At 34.3% G+C, this 24,654-nt stretch overlaps 2 protein-coding genes across 17 annotated transcripts in view; both read left to right on the top strand.

Moving 5' to 3' along the window:
* Positions 1-20,365, top strand: part of LOC18104611 (putative pentatricopeptide repeat-containing protein At5g09950) — a 33,705-nt gene extending 13,340 nt beyond the window's left edge. For 5 of the 12 annotated variants that reach the window (XM_052446299.1, XM_052446298.1, XM_052446297.1 and 2 more), the window contains 3 exons: positions 15,212-18,647; positions 19,043-19,219; positions 19,910-20,365. In XM_052446299.1, coding sequence (XP_052302259.1) covers positions 15,212-18,429 — 3,218 coding nt within the window. In that variant the 3' untranslated portion in view covers positions 18,430-18,647; positions 19,043-19,219; positions 19,910-20,365. The other 7 variants (XM_052446301.1, XM_052446300.1, XM_052446302.1 and 4 more) reach the window with 6 other exon arrangements.
* The window catches only part of LOC18104608 (uncharacterized), a 39,825-nt gene that overhangs the window by 3,349 nt on the left and 11,822 nt on the right, over positions 1-24,654 (top strand). The window contains exons 1-6 of one of the 5 annotated variants that reach the window (XM_052446306.1): positions 21,849-22,073; positions 22,166-22,306; positions 22,520-22,786; positions 22,925-23,033; positions 23,474-23,581; positions 24,144-24,325. In XM_052446306.1, coding sequence (XP_052302266.1) covers positions 22,530-22,786; positions 22,925-23,033; positions 23,474-23,581; positions 24,144-24,325 — 656 coding nt within the window. In that variant the 5' untranslated portion in view covers positions 21,849-22,073; positions 22,166-22,306; positions 22,520-22,529. Of the gene's footprint in view, positions 1-21,848; positions 22,074-22,165; positions 22,307-22,519; positions 22,787-22,924; positions 23,034-23,473; positions 23,582-24,143; positions 24,326-24,654 lie in introns of those variants that run through there. The other 4 variants (XM_052446305.1, XM_052446307.1, XM_052446308.1 and 1 more) reach the window with 4 other exon arrangements.

Here is a 24,654-nt window from a genome sequence, read left to right as displayed (position 1 = left end):
TTGCTACAATGCAGTTTTGGTAGGTTAACCTTGAAGTTGCAGTTGGTGGCTCTACGTGCTTGATAGTGGCCATATGAATTACTTAATAAGAGATTTAAATTGGTTGAGAAATGAAAAATTCAGTAGGTCAACCATGACTTTGCAGTCAATCTGTCTATAAGCTCGCCCTTGGCATATATGGATTACTTTCAATAGATTTAAATTGGTTGGGAAATGAAATATTCAGCAGGTCAGTCATGACTTTACATTCTATCTTTGTATACATTGGTACTTGTCATATATAAATTTTTTGTAATAAATTCAAATTGATTGGGAATGTGATATTTAGAAAGTTCTTATTATATGAAATATGTTTGATAATGATAATTGGTGGGAAAATAAAGGGATCAGTTAGAAGGGGGAGAGATAAATTGAGATTACAAGATCAGGCTTCTGCAGGTTGATTTTGTTGCTAGATTCAATTTTTCATAAAAACTCTCATCTTTTTACCTAAAGCTATATGTTTCTACTTTATCAATTCATCTTGGTTTCAGGCTTTAACAGTTTTGAGTGAGGTTGTTAAACGAGCACCGCTAGTGGCTGACTCATACCATACACTTGGACTTGTCCATAAAGCCCTTGGAAATACTGAAAAAGCCATGAAATTTTATAGGATTGCTGCATTTCTGAGACCGAAAGATTCATCTTTGTGGAAACTACTTTTTAGCTGGCACGTGTAAGCTCTCTTAAATTTGACATTATCATCTGGTCTTTTGAATTTGATATGACCAATATCTTTTCTTGATGGTGCTCTGACTGCATTGCAGTAAACTGAATTCGATTGATAGTATATGCTTGATCTAGATCAGTGCTCTTTTAAGTTTTGGAAATTTGCACCTCGTTCAGCTTACTTGGAATTCTGAATGGCTGTCTGAGTTATAGTTTTCAAACTGTACTTGCAACTGTACTTGCTGCTACTCGGTAATTTTGCCAAGTTCAAATTTTCAGACTGTACTTGCTGCTCCTCATCAGCTTACCAGGAATTCTGGATGGCTGTGTAGGTTTATTTGAGACTGAACTTGCTGCTAGTTGGTAATTTCACCTGGTTCAAATTTTGATTGGTACACGTAGCTATTGAGATTCCTTATTTTGCTGATTTGAACTTGAATTCACAAATTACTTACATTTATTAAAAGAATTTCCTGTAAGAATCTACACTGGATCAAGTAGTCTTTATAAGTGAATTATTTTGTGTCATTGTTAAGATGGGAAGATGACTTTTCTAATCTGTTTATTCATGTTCAAATATCATATCCTTGTTATGAAAAAAATAATCAGTTGCTTGCTTGCTTGAATAATTAGCAAAAACTTTTTGTGCAAAAATATTATAATAGAAGCATAAACTTACAGGATCCATAAAGGCCCAGCTCCTATAGAAGTCAGTGGAGACTATTTATGTTGTATTAAGGTAGTGAACAGCACCAGCCAGGAATCATTTCGCTTTCACTATTTATCCTATTTACTGTTGGTCACAAAATTGCCTGAATATACCTTTCCTCCTCAAACATTCCACAGATAGCATTGAGCAGAGTCTTATAGGTTCAATCATTATTTAGAACATCATGGGCATGCTGTAAAGTTAACTAAATTTGGTTTCTCCTCATTATGGTTCTTATGGTTGTTGAATAAATTGCAGAGAACAAGGAGACATAGCTCGAGCATGGAAGTGCCTTTCTAAAGCTATAAGTGCTGATCCTGATGATATTAGTCTAAGATCCCTTCATGCATTATTTTATGATGAACTTGGAGATCATCAAAGAGCTCTGAGTCATATGAACAAATTGTTCGAATCTGTCCTGAGGATGTTGAAGCAATAAAGACAGCTGCAAAGGTTTTCTTTGAGCTTTGTTCATAATCCCTTTATTCAATATAATTATGTTTACATGTGCAATTGTAATCTGATTATTTGCTTTGTTTTAATTAGCTATAGCAATGTGGTAGCCCTTGATCTCTAGGTCTTTGCAATAAGGTCATTAGATTTAGAGTAGGTTATGAATATTAGCAATCAAGAGGAAAGAACAAATAGCAGCTAGACTATGTTGTTGAAAGATTGTTATAACGCTTACTTCCTATCTAATTTTGTTTTTCTTGGTGGTCCACATTGAAGAGACATAATGGATTCTCATAGAATAACTGGAGAAGGAATTAAGAAAGATGTTTCGGTTTCATTACACCAAATTACTTAGATCTGTGTTAATACAAAACCAATCTGAGAGGGTAAAGAAGTTTATCTCATCAGTCTTAATTTGATGTGGTGACCTAGTGAGACTTCACTTGTTCAAGTATAGTTAGGTTTTTAAGTAACATTTTTATGTTTTCTATTATTTTTTTCTTGTCTTTGAAAATTACTTTGGTCTATTGATAATTAGGTTTCATGCGACCAAATGCAAACAGGTGTGGTTGTGAGAGCAGCTACTTAATGTAATTTTTTTTTATGTTTGAGGTTTCATTTGGGATCCTCACCCTTGGTGTAAAATGTTTTCCACAAAAGGACTCGTTACATACACCTTCAGTTCACCATGGCACACAACGAAAATTTTTCTTCACAGAATAATCATTGTAGAGCTGATAACAAATACCCATTAATGGTGCTCTTCAATTATTTTACCAGAAGTCTTTGTCAGTTACTGTGTTTTCTTGTCATTTGGCTTAGTTTTTACTTGCACAGTATTTTCCTGAATCGGAAATGTTAAATGTACAAATATTTCCATGTAAAAGGAGTGGCTATGGCTGTTTCCTCTTATTATTTCTGTAGCATTCTCTTTTTCTGGTTCCACATTTTTTATTTGTCTTTTTTCTTTTCCGTGAAAACTTTTTATGACCAGCTTAGCTTGTCTCATTATTTTTTCTAGTCGGTTTTTAGGAGTTCATTTGTTTCTTTCTTTCTGTTTAGATGCACCTCAATTGCGGTCAGATTAAACGATGTGTAGGCATTTTGGAAGATTATCTCAAGGGTCATCCATCTGAAGCTGATTTAAGTGTAATCATTTTGCTGGCTGATGTATTCATGGAAATTGATGCACATAATAATGCTCTTCAGCATATTGAGCATGCTCAGATGATCTACTATTCAGGGAAAGAACTGCTTTTGGAATTAATGATTAAAGCAGGAATCTGCCATGTTTTCCTGGGAAATATTGAGAAGGCAGAGGTTTGTTGCTTTAGAATATCAAATGTTGAATTCTATCATTACAATCCCAAACCCTTATAATCCATCATCCTCCAACTCTATCACTTCTCAAAGCATCTGATGGCAGATAACGAGATTGTGTCTCATGTCAATCAGTTTGCTAATTTTTACTTTTTAATAAATTGTTTCTTTTTAACCAGCCATTGCATTTATCTGGCTAGGCTCAACAATGGAAACCTAATAAAATCTTCACGCTTCTTGGAATCTAAAATAACAAACATATCTGTAACTTGGAAGATTTAGGGTCCATTTGTTTGGCATAATACTTGCTCAAGTTCCAAGAGGATACTGAATTTAAATGCAGTTTACTTGATGAAATTTTCTTGTTAAATCTTTATCAGTCTCTTGTGCTAATTTTCTAAACTTCTGATTTCATTTTTTTTGGTATGTTATTTAAGAAATAGCTGCAAAATACAATTTTAAGAATTTGACAATTGAAGCCATTCAAGTATCTGGTTACTTATTTCGATCCTGTTAGAAAGATATAGATGCTTTGGAGGCCTTGATAACTTGTTCTAGTTCTACCACAGAAACTATTTTATTTGCTTAAGATTTATATATCTGTATTGTGAAAGACATTCTTACAATCTCTTTCTTTCATACCACATTTTTAATCTTGTCAACCCTAATACGACCATTTTAATCCAGTTGGGTGCGATTGTAGTTTTAATGGTTTGGAGCATATGTATTCTTCTTGCTACTGATTCCTTTTTCTTAATTTTTAGATTCACTTTAGTGCACACTACAACAGGAGAATTTCTCCATTCATCCTGAATTCATTACTAAAGTTGCTGATGCATTTATGAGTACTGAGTGTTTTCACTCTGCGTTGAAGTATTATCATATGCTGGAGTTGAATGTTGGAGCTGACAATGTAAGGGGAACTTCTAAAATTCCTCTAAATTTGATTTGCATAGAAAAAATGTGCATTGCTTTCATTTTAATTTAGTTTTATAGACACTTGTGATCATGTTAAGCACAACACATGCTTGCGATGATCTTGGTATCATTTTAAGCACAACATACGCTTACGATGATCTTGATTAAGAGAGCTTGTTTTGTAACCAAGTGAATGCTCTCGTGATCACATTTAAACAGAAGACATGTGAACTAGTAAATATATTTGCTCTGCCTCTTATACTTTTGAAATGCTATTTTTGTACTGTAAAAGTGTGAACCGTTCAATTACCTTTTTAGAGCCAATCTGATAATAGAACAACCTGCCAGCTTCTTTATGTTATTCATGCAAACTGATAGGAAGTTAGCCAAGTTTCCATCAGAGATACAATTTTGGCAAAAAAAAAAAACAGGAATAAAAGACAGAACTCCTTCCTACATGGCTACACCAATTAGTCATTCTTGTCTTTGTTTGGTCTCATATGTAGTGGAATGTCTATTCCCATCCACAAAATGCTCTGCATGGCTATATTACTGAAAAATTTATGCAAGAATGATGAACTGGCTTCTCTCCTGTTCTTCTCACACTTCTGGTGGTTGTTTTGATAAAGCTTTCAGCATTTTTTAATTACTGAGCCAAATGATTGAGAAATAACAAAAGCATCTTTGAACATGCAAGTGCACACACACACATTGTATGCAGATTTAATTGTTGATTCACACTCATGTTGATCTTTATATTGCATTTTCTTCTATAGGAGGGCGAAATCCATGTGAAAATTGCTCAGTGTTACTTATCCTTGAATGATCGTGCAAAAGCAATTATGTTCTTCTACAAAGGTAACATCATCTCACAAGAAATACAGATTTTATTTTTGTTGGAATTGTATTTCACCATACGTTTTCTATCTCACCCCTTTTTCTTTTTTTTCCCCAAAGAGAGCTTTCTGTGGTTGATACAGCTTTGTTGTTTCAGTATGCTGTTTCTCTTGTGCTTCAACTAGGACTTTTCGTGTTGAACTAGGTTATGTGAACTGATTCATGATGATCTGAATCCATGTTTCAAGACCCCCACTTGATTTTTATTGTTGTGTTATTTTGTTTATTTGGTATTTATATGTGTACAAGGGGAAGAGTTTTTCCTTTCTAGTCATCCAGTGTCCAAGTTCTCTGTGAATTATAAATCTACCATGTAAGTAAATGTATAAACGAAGTTTGAAAGGACAAGATTCACTTGCTAGAATGACTGAATTAATTGGCAGGATCAGCTGGTGTAGAAAGAGGGGATATCATGTTCCTTGGAATTGTTTGTTCAAAAAATTCTCATGTCAGATTGATGAGCCATATTAAATGATTCACAGTTTATGTGATTACTTTGACTTCGAAAGAACAACCTATGAAGAATTTTTATTTTTATCTTGGAACCAACTGTATGAAATTTAGTCATGCTTGCTAGAAGATTCAAAGGCCCTGAAAATGCTATGAGGTGTCCAAATGGTTGAAGTAATATGTAGGAAGATGTTGTAAATGCAGCCCTTAATAATAGGATGATGATTTATTTGATATAATGTATGACTGGTTACGGGGGCCATGTTTTGTTTTTGTTGGTCCAGTCTATTTCTCCTCCCTTGTCCACTCATTCCATGAACATTCTGAATTTAATTGTTTGTCAAACATTTTTATCTCTAAACTTGAGCAGGGTCAAAAAGAATGTGATAGATGTGTTTATGCTCAGTTCATGTTGAGGGATAACATGGGAGTTGTTAAAAGAGGTGATTTTATTCATGAAATCACTCTGGCTCACAAAATGCTACGGAATTATGTCATCTTTGTGGTGTCTTGGTGCTTGTTTAATTTTCTTTTTAGTTTGTAGACACCATTTTCTCTGCAAGTGTGGACTGATTGATTATTGTTTAACATTAGGTGAAGAAAAGGCTGACAATAAGTGTTCTGCGTGAAAGAATCAGTATTCTGAATGTTCAGGAAAATGATGATGTTTTTGGAGAAGTGAGACCACTGGCTTCTAAATCAGATCTGTGAGTTTTGATTTTGCTATGCACACCCCCCCCCCCACCCCCCCCCCCCCCCCAAAAAAAAAAAAAAAACTTTCAGCGCATAGTTTGGGTTTCTGTACCACTAATCTTTGTTCAAGTTCGTCATCTTGGCATCCATATTTAGTAGTGTACCTTTTTTTTTGTTTTTTAAAGAGTTGTCTCGACATGTGAGTAAATTTTTCTCATTCAGAAGACATGTTTGGGGGCAGCAAGAATATAGTAATTCATCTCCTAGAAGTGACTCATGATGATAAGGGTGTTGTCACAGTATATCCAAAGGATTCTGAAGCCTGAACTTGCTCAAACATTGTTTAGTGGAACAGTTTATATATATATATATATAAGATTGCTTAGTGGATCGAATAGGTTGGGGAGAATTATGCTATACATAGAAGTGGTGTTGGTCTGAGTTGATGCCTTTTTTATGCTTTCAAGTTGCTAGAATGGTGAACGCACCTTTTTGTTTTTCTTGGTGTCTGTAACAATGTTTGAAGCTCAGTGAACAGTGAATGTTAAACAGAAGCAAGTGATGGTTCGTTGGTGTTCAAATCATTCTAGAATGGTCAGATTGCTGTTTTGTTGTAAGGCATTGCTTTGCCTTTGGATTTTATTTATTTTTGGGTCTGTTTGGACTACTGTTATATCATCCTCAGAGTTGTATTCTTTTTATCATGTGCCATTTCTGACAAAGCATGTGGTACTCAGAGGTAGTTATTGATTACAAATTAATGTTAAAGTCTAGATGGCAACTATCATAATAGGTTTCATAGCTGGTTTCTCCATTTTTTATAGGTTTATTGTAGGCACTGGTGAGGTTGAGTGAGGGTGGACAGTACAAGGTGAAGCACAGAAATAAGAAACAACATTAGTAAACTCACAAATCAAGATTACATGAAAATCAAAGCAAAAGGTTTGGATCTTGGTGAAAGAGTAGAAACAAAATCTTTCAAATTTAGAAGATAGTGGATGCTGGTAAACGTATTGTTTTTTCATGCATGGGGTCAATGATGGGTCTGTGAGATAAATAGGCAGACAATTAAGAAAAAGACCTGTTCAATTGGTTAGATTATCAAATTTAGAAGAAGGATTTGTTCCATAATACTAAATTTTCTATTCGAGAAAAAAAAAAAAAAGATGTTATTGGATCAATTAATTTATAGGTGAATTAACACTAAAATTTCTTGAAGGTGATTTTAAAGACACGCCTCTTTTTAAATGATTTAAAAAACTTAATAATTTTATGCGGATACTAATCTTAAGGATTTAAACTTAAAATGTCAAGAAATAAAATAAACTTCCTTATCCAACGGACCAACTACTTGAAATTATAATTCCGATTCTAAAATCGGTGCTTGCTACCAATATTCCAATTGGGGCTAACCCATTGTAAGTTTTGGGTTAGTAAATTTAAGGGTTAACTCGGATTAATCTAATTTTTTTATAAAAAAATAAAAATGACATTACTTGTAAAAGAAAAAATCCAACATGTTTTGATTTAAGTTTTTTTAAGCTAATTGGGCTATTAATTAACCTGATTTTTTAATTAGATCAACCCCTTAGATCTGATCAGGTTTTAAAACCATACTTGATACCATAGTTTTGAAACTCGGTCCAGCGGGTCGACCCGGGGCTGGAACCGGGCCGGGTTGAAGAAAAAACATGAAAAGGAAAAACCCGGTATGACCTGCCGACCCGGTTGACCCGGCAAGACCCTGTCAAAAACTCGGTTGCATTCCGTTAACTTTTGTTTTTTACTAAAATAACGTTATTTTGATTTAAAAAAAAAATTAATCCAGATCTTGAATCAGACCGGGTTTAAAAACTATGCTCGATACCATGTCACCATCCAAATATATTAATGCCGCAATGTAAAGGGTGAATATATTAAGAATTTGAAATAAAAAAAATTATTAAATTATACGACCTTTAACTACTACTAAGTGTCAATAATTAACTTCTTAAACAGTACTTAAGAGTCCTTTGAAAGCCTCATCCCTAGTCTCAAATTCTCATAATCTCAAGCCTCAGCCCTAACAAATTAACATCAGCATTCAGCAGCGCAACCGCTGGTTTCACTCTCGACTCTCCACTCACCAGTAGCGCAAATATATAACCAGGTTTGCTTGTTGGATTCTCATCTTTTCTGTCACGTTTTATTATGCAGAAGAGGGCCATGTCTTTTTTTTTTTTGTTGTATACAGTGTTGTTGTTGTTAATGGTCATATCATGTGTAAAACATCACGTCAGCTAAAACATCTCTGGCAAATGACAAATCAAGCCGTTTTACATGAAAGAAGAAGAAACAGAGATGTCTAATTGATCACTTTTCTCTTAATTTCAACACATAAAAGACCGGCCTAGTCTAAATCGATGGACCATCTCACGTGTAATTGTCTCTCAACTGCAAGCCCTAGTCTTTTCTTCTTTCTCCTCATCCATGGCGACGAAGTGTCTGGTATACAAAAAGACTTGAGTGTCTAATATCAAACAGTTCCTTACGATTATGGGTGTGTGTGTGTCTATATATATATATATATATATATATATATATATATATATATATATATATATATATATATGCTAAGGCATTGAAAAAATGAGGTTTTTGAGGGGTTTGGTTGCTGAAGAATTGAGAAGGAAAATGGGGATGGAATTGGTTTGCATTTAATTGTCGCTTTTTGTTGTTTCGAAAACGTGAAGGGGAAAAAAAGAGAAGAAAACACCCCATTTTGATGAAGTCTTTATTAAGTTTATTGAAGAGAAGAGTTTCTTTTCTTTTCTTTTGTGCAGATAATTTTTTAATCCTCTGGAATGTTTTCATTTCATAGCAGAGTAGCTTAATTGTGAAGGGAAATGTATACTAGTTGGACTCCTGACTTCTTCACCTGATTATTATTATCTGGAAAGTTCATAAGAGGTCCTGCATAAGATTTTTGATGCAGGGGCTTCCTCTCCTTCTTGGGGTGGAGCAGCAAACAATTTCTTCCCTTGCTCATTTTAATGGCAAATAATTTTATTAAATCTTGACAAAACCATGTGGGAAAATCCTTTGCAGTTAATTTGTGCAGTTCTGTTGGTCTTCACAGAGCTTTTGCTGTTTTTGTATGGAGTCACTAGAAGTGAGCAAAAAAACCGAAAAACCGATTAAACCGAGAAAACCGAAAAAAATAACCGAAAAAACCGAACAAAAAAAACCAATTAAACCGATTAAAATTTTAAAAAAACCGGCTGGTTCGGTTCAGTTTCAGTTTTATAAGTAAAAAATCGAAAAAACCGAACCGGTTCAGTTTTAAAAAAAATACTATAAAAGCCCTCTTTCTCTCACACTCTCGGCTCGATAAAAATTGAATTCTCAATCACTTTATAAAACTTCATGGCCAGATCTAGACTTCTAGTCGTCTAACAAAACTTCAACAAGGTTTCAATATTCATCATCAAATCTAACAACCCAGGGACACCAGGTATGATTTCTTCATCTTCAATCTTCATGTTCATGCTGTTTTGTTGGATAAGAAGCCTGAAGAAGTTCCAACAGTAAGAATATATGCACCCACTGCTACTGGTTATTTTCTCGGGAATTATTAGAAGCAAATTTGCATTTGCATTATATTAATGTTCTGTGAAATCCATGCTCAGATTCTGAGGCTGCCAAGCTTCCCCAGTATTTCATTACAAGGAGCTCTCTGTCTACAGTGTTTTTGTTGCTAAAGTTCAAATCTTCTTTCAGCTTTCCTGATCTTTCAAGCTAGGTACTTTCTTTCGCTGCTCATCTCTCATTTTCTTTAATGGATTTTTTATTTATTGTTTTTGCTCTTTTTTTCATCTGGGTTTCCGCTGTTGGGTTGGATCTATTGTGGGGTTTGGCTAAAAGCAGTGATTTTGTGATCAAGATCTGAACTTTGGTTAAATAACATTTGATCATGCTGTTTTACTTGGTTTGTTTGAGAATGCATTATGTTAATTGCTGACTTGATTGGTTTATTCTTTACTCTCTTTTTTTGCGGTCCTTGAATCCTTTGTGCTTGTTTTTCATTTTTGTCTTTTTAATGGTCCTGGTTTTGCTAGCTTTGAAGTTTTGTTCTTGTTCAATTTTTTCTTCAGTGTCATCTACTTAATTTTTTCTGCAGTTTTGATCCTGAATTCTAGGTTTTGATGTCAATGGTATTAAGGAATCAAAGTGCAATGTTCTTGTCATCTTCATGAGCTTTTTGATTGGGATGATGTGCACAATGAAGATTTATATTTTTTTGCATGAAGTGTTTTATTTTTTATGACAAGGTTTTTTATTGTTTCTTTTTAAGCCCTTTTGAAGGCAATGCTTTGTAATTTAGATTTTAACTTGGTGTATGGATTATTTAAACTTTGATGCAGGATAAGTCCAAAACACAAATATTAAAAAGACTTGAACACAATATTAGCACTAATAATTTAATATAATGAATATTAAGTGATAAAAAAATAAAATATATTATAGAATCTTGTAATAAAATTAGATAATATTAACATCAATTATAAGCCCATCAGAAAACCCATTAGAAAGCCCAAAAAAAAGCCCAAACAACAAATATAGGTTTTTCTGGTTTTTTTAACAAAAAAACAGACCGAACCGAAACCAGTCGGTTTGAACCGGTTGCGGTTCAAATTTTTTAGTTTTTTAAAATTTTATTTTAGTTATTTTTTTAAATAAAAACTGAACTGGACCGAAAATAATCATCCCTAGAAGATATAGTGTTAGTGTTCACAATTATGGAGTCACAACACCCGTAGATTACTATTGGTAAATGCTTTCCATTTGACACTGCACATTTTACACTGATCTGCCCATCATGACCCTTTCTGTTTCAGCTCTTTTTTTTTTTAAGAAAATCTTTTTCAGTCTTGCTTTGTTTAATTTCATGCATTTTCTAGCCTACGCAGGCTGCTCTTTTACTTGTTACCTGCACTTTTCTAACACCTTCTCACGTCATTTTTGCCTTGCATTATATTTTCTGACACTGCATTTTCAGCTCTTTCTACGTTTAAAATTGTTGGTTAACTTTGCACAAACTATATATTAGCAATGCTTGCTGTTATGTTCCCCTTGGACCTGGTGTTCTTTTTTGTTCGTTGCATTTTTTTTTTGTTTTTGGTATAAGTTCTTGCTGAAGCAGTAAGAAATTAAGAATAACCCGTTCAAAGGCTGCTATCAACACTTTTTATTAGATTTTTTTTTGTTGTAATGTGTCATTGAACCATGTGGTAGTTAACCCACATGTAATCCAAAAAAGGGTATGTAAAATTATTTGCTTTTAGGCCTAAAGACTTCAGCTTTAAATCCAATTCAACACAAAAATCATACTTTTTCCATGTGGTAGTTAACCCACGAAGCATGACATTGAAGGCATAAATATTGGGTTTGGTGAGTTGATTAAAAACAAGGGATGCGTAGGACAAGTCTTTGAGGTCAATGATTTTGGAAAGAAGGAAACTGGGTTTTGGTATTGAACAAATAAGCATTTGTGTGTGGATTTGTTTTAATAGGTTTTTGAATTTGCATTGTTTTATCAGAGACAAAAGCTTTTCATTCAGGGTTTTTTCTTGCAACACCAGTTTGATTTCTTGCATGTTCTCATGTAGTCACCAATCAACATTTGACAGATGATATGCCCGGGAGAAGAAACTTTACCAAGAAGTCAGGGTACATCTCAAATCTTCTGCTTAACTTTTTGAATGATGCATTCTGAGCATCCCTAGTTCTCAAGGCCATGATTATAGCATAGAATTTCAATTTATTTATTTTTGCTGCTGGAATGGGGTTTATCTATGATCAGCAGCTAAGAGACGATCCACACAGGGTCCCAATCAGTTCAAAGAGATTTGGAGCAGGGTTGTCAGTTGAATGAGGCAGAAGTATGGAAAGCTAACCAAAGATTGGAACTTGCCTGAATCTATCATATATCTTTTTTCATCTATTTTGTTATGGCATCGTTGAGTCGTATCATATGTTGATTTTTTGGGTGGGCAAGGATATGGCAGTGTTGGGATTCCCTGGTCAAGAATGGCTTCCTTGTGATTTTTGGATTATGCATTTTAGAAACCAGAAGCTTTGCTAAACAAAGCAGTTTCGACAGTTTTAGGTTTATGAATACTGTGAAATGTAGATAACTTTTTGATGCGTTGTTAAATTTATTTTTATTTGAGTTATTATTTTTGATAAAATAATTTCTAGTATTAATTTATGTTCTTTATATATTTATCTATAATTTTTGAAATAGCCACAAATAATTAAAAAAAATTCAATAAATAGGAAAAATAATTTAAAAAATTCATGTATTAAAAAATAATCATTGGATAAATCAGCAGCATATAAGCAATAAAATTTCCATTGCTAATCAGCAACGGATATTCCGTTGCTGATCAGCAACGATCATTAGCAATGGAATATCCGTTGCTAATTTACATATTCAGCAACTGAATTTCAGCAACTGATGATTTGTTGCTAAACAAATCAGCAACGGATAATCCGTTGCTAAAAAATTAGCATCTATTATTTGCATCTGAAATTATCCGTTGCTAATTCCGTTGCTGAGTTTTATTAGCAACAGATTTTAATATTATCTGCAACGGATTAGATAGTTGCTAATAGACTCTTTTTTTAGTAGTGATCAGCAGTTCAGCACATCTGGTGATGCTTTTACATTAGTGAAAAGGTTTGTGCATGCTTGTTAATTCGGTACTTTTGCTTTGATACTATGAAATGCAAGCTTATGTTAAATACCTCGTGTGTTATTTCTTACAGGGGTGTATATTGCAGACTCAGTTTTTCTTGGTTATTGCTTGCTACAGGCCCCTCGACGTAAGTTGCAGTATTCAGCTATCATGAAATTTGGATTTATGCTGTTACTTGTTACTGAATGTTGAATTGTTAAGCATACCTAATCATAGATGGTCACTTCTCTGGTACTTTTAGGTTTTAATATAACTTGGCTGTTGACATTCTAATTTTTATGGATAAACATCAAAAACAGAGAGGACCTAAAATGAAGGGCAGTCAACACTGGTTAAGAAACTAGATAATTAGTTTTTGAAACAAGACTCGTTAATTTAATTCTCAAGATTAGGGGGGTTAATTACAACTTGCTCCATATTAATAAGTCATGCAATCATTTAGCATATGCGATCACTCCGTATTGCTGGAACTTATTAGGAAAGAGAGAGGTTTGGATTTTGAAACTGTGGATTTTTTTGAGCTCTGGTTGAGGGGGTTGAGAGTGAGTGTTGCAATCTTCTCGTTCGAGTGTCCTGGGGTCTATGGTAAGGGTGCATATCCTGGTTATGCTGGGGATTTGTTAGTGGACTCTACAACTGGTGCTAGCTATAATGCTCATGGTGTTAATGGAAGCAAATACGTGCTTCCAGCTTTATTTGACCCTTCAACTTCAACTTGTTCCACTTTAATTTGAGAGGGGATTGCATTAGTGCATGAGAGTACCATGGAACTGTGAGAGAGATTATTCTTTGATTTAATCATTCTTTCATTCAAATATAATGAAATCAAATTTTAAGCATATTTGAGTGTTGCCTGCTGAATATAATGATTCAATACTAAACTGGCTTGTCTCTTCTTCTAATTGAATTTAATTAATTGATCAGAGAAAGGAAAAGGGCAGTTTTTTTCCCTAGTGGTGAATGGTAAAGAAGATGAAAGCAATGATAAAGAAAAATTTTAATGATGCTAAAATGATCAAAGTTTTAGGTTTGTTAATTTTTAGTTAATGAAATTCCATGGACATAATTGTATTATATTGTATTTTTAAGTTATTTAGACCATATATGGATTTTTATTTGAATTATGTATTTTAAGATCCAAATATATTAACCCCGCAAGGTAAAGGGTGAATATATTAAGAATTTTAAATCCAAAATTATTAAATTATACGATCTTTAATTACTACTATGTGCCAATAATTAACTTCTTAAACAGTACTTAAGAGTCCTTTCCCTATTTTTGAAAGACTTCAACTAGTGGATTATTATCACAGTAACCACAAAATAATTTAAGCCCAGTCCAATTGAATATGTATTGGGCTCTACTGGCCCATGAGGCCTAAATAAATACCAAGTCCATTTGATTTAGTTATACTCTGGAATCGTTTTAGTTTGTTTTGATGTCATATGCCCCTACTTCTCTTCTATCTTCTTAATGTTCTCTTCACCCCTCGGTAGAGTTTGAATTGGCGGCGCGTGGTGTGAGTTATTTGTGCGTGTTTAAAGACCCTTGATTTACTGTATCTCATCTAGGAACTATTTTCATTTCTTCATCAGAGGTACTGTACTTACTTTGTTTTGTTAAACCCTAAATCATCTTAAAGTTGTTCTCTTTTATGATGTTTATGTCTCATATTATGGTTTCTGTATAAAGTTCAAGTGGTCTAGTATTACATCTAGTTTTGAATGCTAGCTGTTGATTTGTAGATTATAAACAATACCCTTTAAATGCTTCTCTCTATATATCATTACTTGGGCGGTTGTCTGAGTATGGGTGTTGAATAATCTATTATAGATTGAATATATGTTTTTGAATAAATTGTGGTGTGCTTGTCAACGTTTCAAGTTTTGAGTTTTTCAAGTGCTAGTGTTGCTATTGGATATCATAATGAATTAGGCATTGGAAAAATGATCCCTTTGTTTGATTTTGGATTTCATTTTGAAAGTTGCTCTAGAATCCTTCTTTCTAGATTGCGTATTGGTATATATTTTCAAGTTATTTTGGCTGGATGCTGTTAATGTCCACAAAATGTGGTGGGTTTTTTTTTTTTTTGCAGTCTATAATTGAAATGGCGTTTTGTAACAAATCTGGGAGCTTGGTGAGGTAGAGCATATACCAAAATGGGCAAGTTCCAATGGGTCCTATTCTGAACTCAATTCGCTGCATGCCATCGACAAACCTTTTTATTCGAGGTGGTGATGAATGGTTGTTGTTTTGAATGTTATATGTTGATGTGTGTTATGCATTTGTGCTTTGCTATTGATTTTGTTATTTGTGTTTTAGGTTTTGCATCTGGAGTGCCTTTTATTGATGCGTGCTTGTTTCGTCTGAAGCAAAAGAAAGAGAGTCTTTCAAACAAAAAAATCTGGACACGCAGCTCAACTATTTTACCACTCAAGCAATCTCCTTCTCTAATCCCATTGAATGACTTAGTCAATCACTACAAAAGATCATCTCATTCTCACCTGAAAACAGTACCCATTTTCCTAAAAGTCTCGAATTTGGGTTCTTTCGATGATTTGATTGAACATTTAGTTTCTAGTTATAAGCACTCGTGCTGTCCAAAGGATGCAAATTTGTTTCATTTAAATGTTCTTAAACATGGGTTTGATTCTGATTTGTTCCTATGCAACACCCTTATTAATGTGTATGTTAGAATTGGTGATTGTGTTTCGGCACGAAAGTTGTTTGATGAAATGCCGGATAGAAATGGTGTTACGTGGGCTTGTTTGATTTCTGGGTATACTCAGAATGGGATGCCTGAGGATGCATGTGGAGTTTTAAAAGAGATGATTTTTGAGGGTTTTTTGCCTAATCGTTTTGCTTTTGGTAGTGCTATTCGTGCTTGCCAGGAGTCTATGTTATGTGGGCTTCAACTCGGGATGCAAATTCATGGATTGATTTTGAAGTCACCTTATGCAAACGATGCGTCATTATGTAATGTGCTGATAACCATGTACGGAAAGTATCTGGGATATATTGACTATGCTCGTAGTGTCTTTGATGAGATAGAGATTAGGAATTCTATATCTTGGAATTCAATCGTATCAGTTTACTCACAAAGAGGAGATGCAGCTTCTTGTTTTGAACTATTCTCAAGCATGCAAATGGCAGATTCAGGTTTAAGTCTGAAACCTAATGAATATACATTTGGAAGTTTAATAACTGCTGCTTGTTCTTCCATTGATTCTGGTCTGTCTTTGCTGGGGCAGATACTTGCGAGAATTAAAAAATCTGGATTACTGGCAAATCTCTATGTGGGGAGTGCTTTGGTTGGTGGGTTTTCAAGGCTTGGGTCGTTTGATTATGCTAGGAAAATTTTTGAGCAGATGACTGCAAGGAATGCTGTCTCTATGAATGGCTTAATGGTTGGTTTGGTCAGACAAAAATGTGGAGAGGAAGCTGTTGAAGTATTCAAGGAGACAAGACACTTGGTTGATATTAATCTTGATTCATATGTGATTCTGTTAAGTGCTTGTGCTGAATTTGCTCTCCTGGATGAAGGGAGAAGAAAGGGTAGAGAGGTTCATGGATATGCAATCCGAACTGGGTTAAATGATGCCAAGGTTGCTGTTGGAAATGGGCTTATTAATATGTATGCTAAATGTGGTGATATTGATCATGCAAGATCAGTATTTGGGCTCATGGTTGATAAGGATTCAGTCTCATGGAATTCCATGATTACTGGTCTTGACCAGAACAAGTGTTTTGAAGATGCAGTCAAGAGCTACAATTCAATGAGGAAAACTGGTTTGATGCCTTCCAATTTCGCTTTGATAAGTGCTTTGAGTTCATGTGCAAGCTTGGGTTGCATTTTGCTGGGACAACAAACACATGGGGAAGGTATCAAATTAGGACTTGATATGGACGTTTCAGTTTCAAATACCCTTCTTGCATTGTATGCTGAAACTTCACGTCTAGCTGAATGCCAGAAAGTTTTCTCCTGGATGCTGGATCGTGATCAAGTATCATGGAACATTGTGATTGGGGCATTAGCTGATTCAGGGGCATCGGTTTCTGAAGCTATAGAAGTTTTCTTGGAAATGATGCGAGCTGGATGGAGTCCTAATAGAGTAACCTTCATAAACTTACTTGCTACCGTTTCATCTCTCTCAACAAGTAAACTGAGCCACCAGATACATGCTCTAATACTGAAATACAATGTTAAGGATGATAATGCCATTGAGAATGCTCTTCTGGCGTGCTATGGAAAGTCTGGAGAGATGGAAAACTGTGAGGAAATCTTTTCTAGAATGTCTGAGAGAAGAGATGAGGTTAGTTGGAATTCAATGATTTCTGGATATATACATAACGAACTCCTGTGCAAGGCCATGGATTTGGTCTGGTTAATGATGCAGAGGGGTCAGCGATTGGACTGTTTCACTTTTGCCACTGTTCTTAGTGCTTGTGCCACTGTTGCCACACTAGAGTGTGGAATGGAAGTACATGCCTGTGCAATAAGAGCTTGTTTAGAATCTGATGTTGTAATTGGGAGCGCACTTGTTGATATGTACTCAAAATGTGGAAGAATAGATTATGCATCGAGATTTTTTAATTTGATGCCTGTGAGGAATTTGTATTCTTGGAACTCAATGATATCAGGCTATGCACGCCACGGGCATGGAGACAATGCTTTGAGGCTTTTCACACGAATGAAGCTCAGTGGTCAATTACCTGATCACATTACCTTTGTCGGGGTGTTGTCTGCTTGTAGCCACATTGGTTTAGTTGATGAAGGGTTTGAATATTTTAAATCCATGACTGAAGTGTATGGACTGGTTCCTCGTGTAGAGCATTATTCATGTATGGTTGATCTTCTTGGACGGGCTGGTGAATTAGATAAGATAGAGAATTTCATTAATAAGATGCCAATTAAGCCTAATATTCTTATTTGGAGAACAGTTTTAGGCGCTTGCTGCCGAGGAAATGGTCGAAAGACAGAATTAGGTAGGAGGGCTGCTGAAATGCTGTTCAATATGGACCCTCAAAATGCTGTGAATTATGTGCTTCTTTCCAACATGTATGCTTCAGGAGGGAAGTGGGAGGACATGGCGAGGACTAGGAGAGCAATGAGAGAGGCGGCGGTGAAGAAGGAAGCTGGATGTAGTTGGGTAACCATGAAGGATGGTGTCCATGTTTTTGTGGCTGGTGATAACTCACATCCAGAAAAAGGTTTAATCTATGCAAAACTCAAGGAACTTGACAAAAAAATAAGGGATGCAGGATATGTGCCCCAGATAAAATTCGCACTGTATGATCTTGAACCAGAGAACAAGGAAGAACTCCTGAGCTATCACAGTGAGAAACTTGCAGTTGCTTTTGTTCTCACTCGCAACTCAGGATTGCCTATTAGGATAATGAAGAACCTCAGGGTTTGTGGTGACTGTCACTCTGCCTTTAAATATATATCAAAGGTTGTTGATCGTTCAATAGTGTTACGTGATTCAAACAGGTTTCATCACTTTGAGGATGGTAAATGTTCATGTCTGGATTACTGGTGATTGACCAGCCAGCTTAGTTTCTTGAAACATTGGTATCATAGATCGATAATTTAACAGCATGGGATCTCCTTCGATGTTTTGAGTGATGTTCATTCTGGGAAAATAATGCTGGACAACAGAAGATTTAAAGTGTAACAAGAAAGAAAGAAGAAGCTAAGAAGAAAAAGCCAAAGAAAGAGAAGAAAAGGCCAGGGAAGAGAAGAATGGGGTTTAGAAAAGTATGTATTTTTACAATTTTTATTCAATTCATTGAAATTAAATCGTAATGTCAAGAAAATTACATATAAGTACTAAAACCCTAAGAATCAAATTTGGGCTTAAAACATACTAACTAATAAAAAAATTTATTTGTTGGCTGGTTCTTTTTGTTAAATTGTTGTGTATCTTTTGTTACTTTTATGAGTTGTCTCCAGACGTGAACTAAAATGCGAGTTGTGATATAACGTCGTGTCTTTGTGAAGAATTCTACCAAGTAATTACAAGTTGTAGTAGCAAGACAATAGCACTGTATGTTCAATTTAATTTAATTTATTATCATGAATTTCTTGTCCATCAGATTTAACTTGGTAATGCTAAGTAACCTGCTAAGAGGCTTTTATGATTTGCTGTATAGGATATCTGAAGATAACGCTAAGGAATTCTGATTTTCAAATCCTGCTTGGTCCTTGAAAAACGAAGAAAAATCTCCTGAGCAGTGTCAGCAATTTCTATCAGCAATATTTCTCAAAATCCATCCACCACGGACTCCAACTAATCAAAGATCACAGAGGCTCTAATTTCGGTCAAGCAGGTGAGGATTCATACTTTTTAAAACAGCTTTTCTTGTGGATGGCAAAATGCAAAGAAATCTTTAAATTAAAGGTGGGAAAAGATGTATCTGCCATTCTCACTGGTGCTCATAGGATTTTTATATAACAGAACGCAAAAGAGAGCATCAGAAGGTGGTGACCAGACATAAAACAGCCTAACCACATTTCACAATATAATAATAAAAATAGAATGATGATGATGCACCACCCTTGGATACCATGTTAGGTAAAATAGCTGCATGACCATTCGGCAATCCTTGAATACAAGTCGACTGTACCATGTCATGTGCATTTGTTCTTGTTCAAACTCTTTAAAAGAAATATATGGTACAGAAATCTTAGAGGAGCCTAGCTGTTAAACATTTGAAGCACAAATCCATATTTTGTCTTGAAAGGATGTGCATGCAGATGCTAACCTTTTTATGTTTCGTTGGAAGGCTCCCTGCGCTTTAAGCTGCACAGTTGTGGGGTTTGGGGTTAGGTCTCTCTTTTCCCTCAGACATCCTACTACATATCAAAGGATTAGAAGGTTATATCCAAGATTTAACCCCCAGGCATTGCCCATGGACACATGTCTATGCTAACTAATACAACTGTTGTAGTCAATTTGTTTCAAGTTGGAAACTTTGATTTTGTTCCTGCAAAATGACAGTTTTTGGCTATCTTTTTAGACTTCAAGACCGAGGGTGGAAAGACGGGGAATTCTGACGTGTATGCATATATATGGTATAGTACTCCCGAGCCTGATATCCAAAAGAGTTTACAGAGAAGGCATGGAGGATGGGACGCAGGATATGAATGAATGGACTACGAGTGAGTATGAAGCAAAGTGTTCACTTGTGCACCAAAGCCTAGAAGGAGAGGGGTTCTGATTATGGTGATGGGCTGGAAATTAGCAAGCTGGCAATGGAATGTGTGGCTTTTGTGCCTTCTAACAGTCCAAAAATGAAGCAAGTTGTTACGCCATTACTGAATTTATTTGCTGTTCTTAGCATGCTGATGATCTTGGCATCAAGCAGATGCTCTGCGGTGATGATTAATTTTTTTAGAAATGCTGCTTAATCTATTGTAGGTGATAATGCTGATGATTCTAAGTTCAAGAAAGTTAATGTACTTTAACAATTAAATATTTTGCGTATTTATTTATCTTGATAAGAACAGGTGGAAAGGAAAAATTTGTTTTGTTTTGCTTTATTGTGGTAGAAGATATGGAAAGATTTTTTTTTCCAAGCTGAATGCAGTTGCTATGAACACATTATTGCTGTTCAGTTTTTGGAATCTTGTTCCTTTTTTCTATTTTTTTTTTCTTTAAACACCTATTCGTTTCTGAATTTTTTTCAAAAAATTATTTTCTCATATTATTTACTCGGTTTTAAACCATATAATTTGTTTTGGTTAATGATCAATAGTTTATTTATTTTTATGTTTTTAAAATAATTTAAAATTTTATTTGTTTTTTTCTTAACTTTAAATTAATATTTTTTAATATTTTTGTATCATCATTTTAATATATTAATATAAAAATAATTTTAAAAAAATAAAAATTATTATTTTAATATATTTTTAAATAAAAAATATTTTAAAAACCAAGTATTTCTAAATAGAATCTTAGCAAGTCTTTGGTGATTATCAGCTGTCCATGATTTGGGATTGAATAATTTTTTTGTTCATAATATATTATATTTATTGTGTCAGAAAATATTTATGCATTAAGATTTTGCAAAGTGAGAATTGATTAAATCAATTAAAAATTATTAAAACAATAAAGGTTAAATTTAACTAAGAAATAAAAAAGATAACCTTTTTTTGCCTTCTTACCATTCACTGGGCATGAAAAATTGTAGTTTAGTCATTTTTCGCTTTTCTATTTTAGCCCCCTGTTTTTTTTAAATCTAACATTTTAGTTTTAAAATTCATTTGTTTTATGTATAATTTAAAGGGAGAGAGTTGATGGAAAATAAAATATCAAAGAGTGGTTCGACAGTCGCATCATGCCCACTAAAAAGATAAATTTTCATGTCAATAGATTTATTTCAGAGTTTTTATATTATTAAACTCAGTTTGATTTCACTGATATAAAAGGACAGATCTTGAATTAACTTAATAAATTAAAAAAATTAAAAAAAATAGTTGAGATTTTAATATTTTATATAAAAAAATTAAAAAATAATCTATGTATAATATACATGTTGTAAATAATAAAGTTAAAAATGTTATTTTAAAAAGATTTTTTATCGAACATTAAAAAGATAATATTTTTTTTTAAAAATTAAATTATTTAAATAAAAAAATTTATTATCTCACATTAAAAAAACACAATTGTTTCTGTGAATATAGAATATATATACTAATAAACTTTCTAATCACACATTAAAAAAATAAAATATTATTCTAGTATTTACACAATAAATTTTAATATAAATTAGTAATTAATAAGAAAAATGTAGCAGGCTTGCGCATAAAGTTAGGCAAAGCAAAATAAATTTTTTGGATTTGCATAAAGAAGGAAAGTGACCATACAAGAGGAATGAATAATCATCTTATAATGAAAAGAATTCCGAGTTAAATCTCAATCGTTCAATTGATTTTAAAAGGTTCCATTTCAATCAAAAAAGATCTTAAGAGCTTCCATCGAGCAAGCATCAACATTTGGGCATCTAAATGAAATATAAATACTAGCTTATTTAACTCCGCTTACTCCCAAATTAAACCGAAAAAAAAACCCCAGCGCACTTCTCTCTCTCAAACCACCTCACACCCGTCTCTCTCTCCCTCTTTTTGTTGCGTCTTTGGATCAAAAAGCTTGGTAGTCTAAGGGTTGGTGCTGGTAATTTGGTATGCAATTTTTTCTTTTTTGTTTATGTGGTTTCTAGATTGCCTTTTGTTTCTGTTCGTGTTTTGCTCCTGTGTTTTTATTCACTTGACAGCCTTTGTTTTTTTTACTCCTGTCATTCGGCCTCCTGTTTTATTTTCTTTTAAGCCAGCATTTTCACATTCGTGGCCCAGGACTTCATTGCGCACGTTAAATTTGGGCATCTAAACTATTTTTCGTTGAATTTTTGTCTCGGGTGAACCTCTATCTTTGTCTTAGGTTTTTGTTCTTCTTTTTGTTTTTTATTTTTCTTATTTTCATTGCCTTCGTTGCTGGTGTGGGTTTTGATTATGTTATTTGCGTTTTCTGGTGACCTTTTCTTCTACTCCGTGCCTCCAATATTCCCCATGTCTTTTAGAGTATTTGTAATGAATTTCCTTGCCTCGTGACATTTCTTTTTTCTTTTTAGGTTTATTGTAATGGAATCGAAAGGAAGTGAAATCGATGAATTTGAAAAGGCATTGGAATCTGCCTTGGATGGAAGCACAGAAGAAGAGGAAGAAGATGAAAACGAAGAAGGAGAATATAGTGATGACGATGAAGAGGAAGAAGATGATGATGATGAAGAAGAAGAAGAAGAAGAAGAAAATGCTTTGGATTCAATGGAACAAAATCAACAATTTGAATATGAAGCTCTCGCCGAGAAAAAACGAAAAACACTTGCTGATGCCAAGGGGTTAGTTACAATAACGATTTGCCTGCTTTACTTCGCATTGTGCTTCTTCTTTTTTATTAGTTTCTTGAGAACATAGTTTTGTCTGTGCTGTGTTGTGGATGTGCTTATTATTTCTAGTTGTTTAAATGATGAGGTTAGTGAAGGGTCAGCGAAGAAGGCAAGGCAAGAGGACATGACTGGAGCTAGCTTGGCTGAAATAGAGGAGATAATGAATTTTGGTATGCGAAAAAAGAGACGACGACGAATGGTATGGCATTTGTTTCAGGGTTGATTGCTATAATTAGTTTTTACCTAGGTGTGAATTGTTTTATGTGGTTGTGTTTATTGAATCAGAAGCATGTGCACAATTGAATTCATTCTTTAGCTAATATTAGAGAATTACTTTAGGAAAAGCAGTCCACATTGTTTTGTTTTTTTTAGTGGTTGGCTAGAGTTGAGTGTTCTGCATGTGCTTTTTTGATAGGAGTATAACCTTAATCAATGTTGCTGCTTGTTAAGGTTTTCTGGTATTGTTCCTATTTAAAATCAGCTCGGATGGTTCAAACTCGCCTGTGGCATTAATTGAATTTGATGTGTGTGGGCATCAATCCACTTGGTTTTACTTATGCTATATGTATGCATTAATAGTGTCTGTTTTCTGTTTATTCCATGTTTTACGTGTTGTTCTTATCCTGTACCTTCATGCAGCCCAAGAGAAGAGGCAGGCGGAAGGGATCAAAAAACAAACTTAGCCCTGAAATTACACGGATGTTGGGTGATGCTACTCTTCACTATGCTCATGGTAATTATGAAGAGGTAAAGGTGCTTTATCAATCTTGACTTCTGTTGCTACAATGCAGTTTTGGTAGGTTAACCTTGAAGTTGCAGTTGGTGGCTCTACGTGCTTGATAGTGGCCATATGAATTACTTAATAAGAGATTTAAATTGGTTGAGAAATGAAAAATTCAGTAGGTCAACCATGACTTTGCAGTCAATCTGTCTATAAGCTCGCCCTTGGCATATATGGATTACTTTCAATAGATTTAAATTGGTTGGTAAATGAAATATTCAGCAGGTCAGTCATGACTTTACATTCTATCTTTGTATACATTGGTACTTGTCATATATAAATTTTTTGTAATAAATTCAAATTGATTGGGATGTGATATTTAGAAAGTTCTTATTATATGAAATATGTTTGATAATGATATTGGTGGGAAAATAAAGGGATCAGTTAGAAGGGGGGAGAGATAAATTGAGATTACAAGATCAGGCTTCTGCAGGTTGATTTTGTTGCTAGATTCAATTTTTCATAAAAACTCTCATCTTTTTACCTAAAGCTATATGTTTCTACTTTATCAATTCATCTTGGTTTCAGGCTTTAACAGTTTTGAGTGAGGTTGTTAAACGAGCACCGCTAGTGGCTGACTCATACCATACACTTGGACTTGTCCATAAAGCCCTTGGAAATACTGAAAAAGCTATGAAATTTTATAGGATTGCTGCATTTCTGAGACCGAAAGATTCATCTTTGTGGAAACTACTTTTTAGCTGGCACGTGTAAGCTCTCTTAAATTTGACATTATCATCTGGTCTTTTGAATTTGATATGACCAATATCTTTTCTTGATGGTGCTCTGACTGCATTGCAGTAAACTGAATTCGATTGATAGTATATGCTTGATCTAGATCAGTGCTCTTAAGTTTTGGAAATTTGCACCTCGTTCAGCTTACTTGGAATTCTGAATGGCTGTCTGAGTTATAGTTTTCAAACTGTACTTGCTGCTACTCCGTAATTTTGCCAAGTTCAAATTTTCAGACTGTACTTGCTGCTCCTCATCAGCTTACCAGGAATTCTGGATGGCTGTTTGAGGCTGAACTTGCTGCTAG

Source organism: Populus trichocarpa, chromosome 13, assembly GCF_000002775.5.
Source record: "Populus trichocarpa isolate Nisqually-1 chromosome 13, P.trichocarpa_v4.1, whole genome shotgun sequence".
Taxonomy (NCBI): Eukaryota; Viridiplantae; Streptophyta; class Magnoliopsida; order Malpighiales; family Salicaceae; genus Populus; species Populus trichocarpa.
Note: the sequence above shows the minus strand (reverse complement) of the source record. Positions and strands in the feature narration are given on the sequence as shown.